General features: G+C 42.2%; 1 protein-coding gene across 1 annotated transcript; it reads left to right on the top strand.

Moving 5' to 3' along the window:
- Window positions 1-2,523: 2,523 nt before the first annotated feature.
- On the top strand, window positions 2,524-3,516 carry LOC101670934 (olfactory receptor 51M1). Its single transcript, XM_013049239.2, has one exon. It carries the CDS (start codon window positions 2,524-2,526, stop codon window positions 3,514-3,516), a length of 993 nt encoding a protein of 330 aa, XP_012904693.1.
- Window positions 3,517-3,827: the final 311 nt, after the last annotated feature.

Genomic DNA, 3,827 nt, shown 5'->3' with positions numbered 1-3,827 from the left:
AAGTGTTCAACATCAGAAGACTGGGTAACATGAGCACATGAATATTTGAGCAACGGATAGAAGCACTGAATAAGAGCTGTCATAAAAATTAGAAGAGAATCAGCCGATAGTTGCATTAAGAATTTCAAGAGAGAACTTTAAAAGGAAGGCATTGTTATGGAGATCGGATGTTGACTTAACATTCTCCATTGAATTCCAAGCCTAGAGATCACTAATGACCTCTAGGTCATTGCTGGGGCACCAGGGTGGTGTAGCTGCTTCTGACTCTTGGTTTTGGATCAGGCCATGATCTCAGGGTCATGAGATTGAGCCCTGCATTGGGTTCAGCAAGGAGTCTGCTAAAATTTCTCCCTCCCTCTCCTTCTGCCCCTCCCCACCTCACCCTTTCTCTCAAATAAATAAATGTAAGTCTTAAAAAAAAAAATAATAGAGGGGCGCCTGGGTGGCTCAGTGGTTAAGCCTCTGCGTTCAGCTCATGTCATGATCTCACAGTCCTGGGATCGAGCCCCACATCGGGCTCTCTGCTCCGTGGAAAGCCTGCTTCCCCCTCTCTCTGCCTGCCTCTCTGCCTACTTGTGATCTCTGTCTGTCAAATAAATAAATAAATCTTTTTAAAAAAAGAGAGAGAGAGCATTGCTTTAGCTAAATTAAAAAAAAAAGTCACTGGGTGGTTGGTTGAGTACTGAACTTATGGGTGAAGAAATAGAGTACAAGGGGATAGTTCTTTCACTGTCTTGTAAAAATGATGAAGGGCTGGCACTGGTCTTCCTGAACCTCCTTCCTTTTCACCACCTCCTGCCTCATTCTTTCCAGTGCATGGCCACATGCATTATCACTGCTGCCACCCCCTCCTTGTTGCCTCTCTGCCACCTTTCCAGTCAGATTTTATTCACTGAAGATTTTAGCATTGACTCCCTTTGCTCTTTCCACTACTGATCCAGACAAAATTTTTATGGTTCCCATATTCCCTCCTTTGATCCAATCAGTGGCTGCACTCTCAGCCCCTTGACCTCCTCTCGATAGAGATTGTGTCCTTTACCATAAATTGGCAACTTGAGCCCATCCCATACTCTAGAACCCTGGTTCCTTTTACCCGTCTCTTACTCCTTCATGCTTTTGCTTTTCTTTTTACTCAGTGGAGTTTCCATAGTACATCATCATAATTACCCCTCCACATACGCCCTTAACTTTAGTCCTGCTAGCCTACCCCAACTTCAGTTGGGGTAAATGCCACTTTCCACATACTTCTCTTCTGCCCTTGAGCAAATAAGTGTAGTGATTAAAAACACACAAGAGTGCTGATTGGATCCACTCTGAAGTTATGAATATCCAATGGGCCTCATAACTGCTTGGAATCCTACATCTGAACACAGTAGAATCAGATTTTATTCCCAACCACTCCATTGAACTACTATCTCACCATCAGCTAGGACTTCCTCATTGCTAAATCTTCTGGTCACTTCTCAGTCCTTTAGTACCTTGACTCCTTAGGAGCATTATATATAATTGGTTTATCCCTTATGAAACTGACACACAAAACCATACTTTCCTGTTTTGTTTTGTTTTGTTTCTCTATTCAACTGGGAGTTTTTCCCCCTCAAGCTATTTTAGTGGAAACTTTCTTCTTGACCTCTAAATTTCAGATTTTCCCAGGACTTAATACTAGAAACTTCCCTCTACCCTCATATTTTAGATTTTGTCCAGGCTATTTACTAATATCTCTCAAACACATATCTTTTCCTCAACTTATTTTGAAGTTGATACTTTTCCTATACTGAGTTAATGAGAACAAGATAAATGAAAACCTTATTGGGGGAAGTGATTCTAAACTGAATTTTCGACATGCTTTTGAAACAACTAGATACAGATGCTCAGGATACTGCTAGATAGATGAGCCTATAATTAAAAAAATATATATGGGGTTATATATTTGATATTTTCAATGTATAGATGGTAAATAAACTCATGAGAACAATGATATTGCCAAGATAAATAATAAAGTATTCTGGCCAAAAAATTGCCCAGAATGGGAATGGCTTAACAATTGTTTAAGGATAAACAATTAGAGAAGCCAGCAATAGAGATTGGGAAGGAACAGAAATTACAAAAATACAGGAAAAAAACTGATAGCTGCAGAAAGGGAGGTGGGCAGGGGGATGGGGTAACCAGGTGATGGGCATCAAGGAGGGCACATGAGGAGATGAGCCCCCACATCAATGATGTGATGAATCATTGAACATTATATCAAAAATGAATGATGTACTATATTTTTGCTACTTGAATTTAAATAAAAAATGCTTCTATCTTCAAGAAAAAAAGGGGAAATACTGGAGAAAATCTGGTGAATGTGGTGCTATAATACAGTTTAGGATAACTAGCAGGGTGGTAGAATTGATAATACTAAATTACATGATACCAAAGATAATGATAATCATGATTCTGCTTATGATGGTGTGACTATTAAGAAGACTGAAAAATTAATAACTAGAAATATCCATTTATTTTCAGCTCCATCTCTGAGGAATGCCAGCCCAATATCCTCTTAGACCTCAATTCATGATTTTGTCCAATATTACTCAGGTTAGCCCCATGTTCTACCTCACTGGTTTTCCAGGATTGGAAGCCATCGAACACTGGATTTTCATCCCCTTTTTCCTTATGTACCTTGTGGCCATCTCAGGCAATTGTTTCATTTTGATAATTATTAAGACCAACCCTCGTCTGCACACACCCATGTACTATCTACTCTCTTTTTTGGCCCTCACTGACCTGGGACTCTCAGTGTCGACCTTGCCCACTACTGTGGGAATTTTTTGGTTCAAATCTCATGGTATCTACCTTGCAGCTTGCCAAATTCAGATGTTCTGTATCCACTCATTTTCCTTCATGGAGTCCTCAGTGCTCCTCATCATGTCCTTTGACCGCTGTTTGGCCATCTGTCACCCCCTTAGGTACTCAGTCATTATCACTAGCCAGCGAGTGATTAGGACAGGTCTGGCTGTCATATTCCGGGGACCTGTGGCCCTAATTCCTCTTGTCGTCCTCCTGAAGACTTTTCCCTACTGTGGGCCTCGAGTCCTCTCCCATTCTTTCTGCCTACATCAAGAAGTGATACACTTGGCCTGCACAGATACCACCTTCAACAACCTGTATGGACTGACGGTAGTGGCATTCACTATGATGCTGGACCTGGTGCTCATTGCCCTGTCCTATGGAGTCATCCTGCACACTGTGGCAAAATTGGCCTCCCATGAGGAGCAGTTCCGAGCTTTCCAAACATGTACCTCACACCTCTGTGCTGTGCTGATATTCTTTGTGCCCATGGTAGGGCTGTCTTTGGTGCACCGCTTTGGGAAGCATGCCCCTCTTGCTGTCCACCTTCTTATGGCCAATGTCTATCTCTTTGTGCCTCCCATGCTAAATCCAATCATATATAGTATTAAGACCAAGGAGATCCGCCATGTTATCAGCAAGCTCCTGGGTCTTAAGAAGGTCAGTGCTGGATCCAGGGGTTAAAAATACCCCTGGTACCCAAGAGAAGGTCCCTAATCAAGCCAAAGATCACTAACATTAAGAAACTACTATGAAGGGGCGTCTGGGTGGCTTAGAGGGTTAAGCCTCTGCCTTCGGCTCAGGTCATGATCTCAGGGTCCTGGGATCGAGTCCCACATCGGGCTCTCTGCTCAGCGGGGAGCCTGCTTCCTCTTCTCTCTCTCTCTCTGCCTGCCTGCCTCTCTACCTGCTTGTGATCTCTGTCTGTCAAATAAATAAATAAAATCTTTAAAAAAAAAAAAAAAAGAAACTACTATGAATCCCATGTGTTTCCC

The sequence above is a fragment of the Mustela putorius genome, unplaced genomic scaffold (assembly GCF_011764305.1).
Source record: "Mustela putorius furo isolate JIRA1106 unplaced genomic scaffold, ASM1176430v1.1 tig00003987_pilon_pilon_pilon, whole genome shotgun sequence".
Lineage (NCBI taxonomy): Eukaryota > Metazoa > Chordata > Mammalia > Carnivora > Mustelidae > Mustela > Mustela putorius.
The sequence above is the reverse complement of the archived record's forward strand: the minus strand, read 5'-3'. Positions and strand labels throughout refer to the sequence as shown.

Excerpts from the sequence above, each read along its gene's own strand:
- LOC101670934 (XM_013049239.2), top strand. The coding sequence starts at position 2,524 with ATGCCAGCCCAATATCCTCTTAGACCTCAATTCATGATTTTGTCCAAT.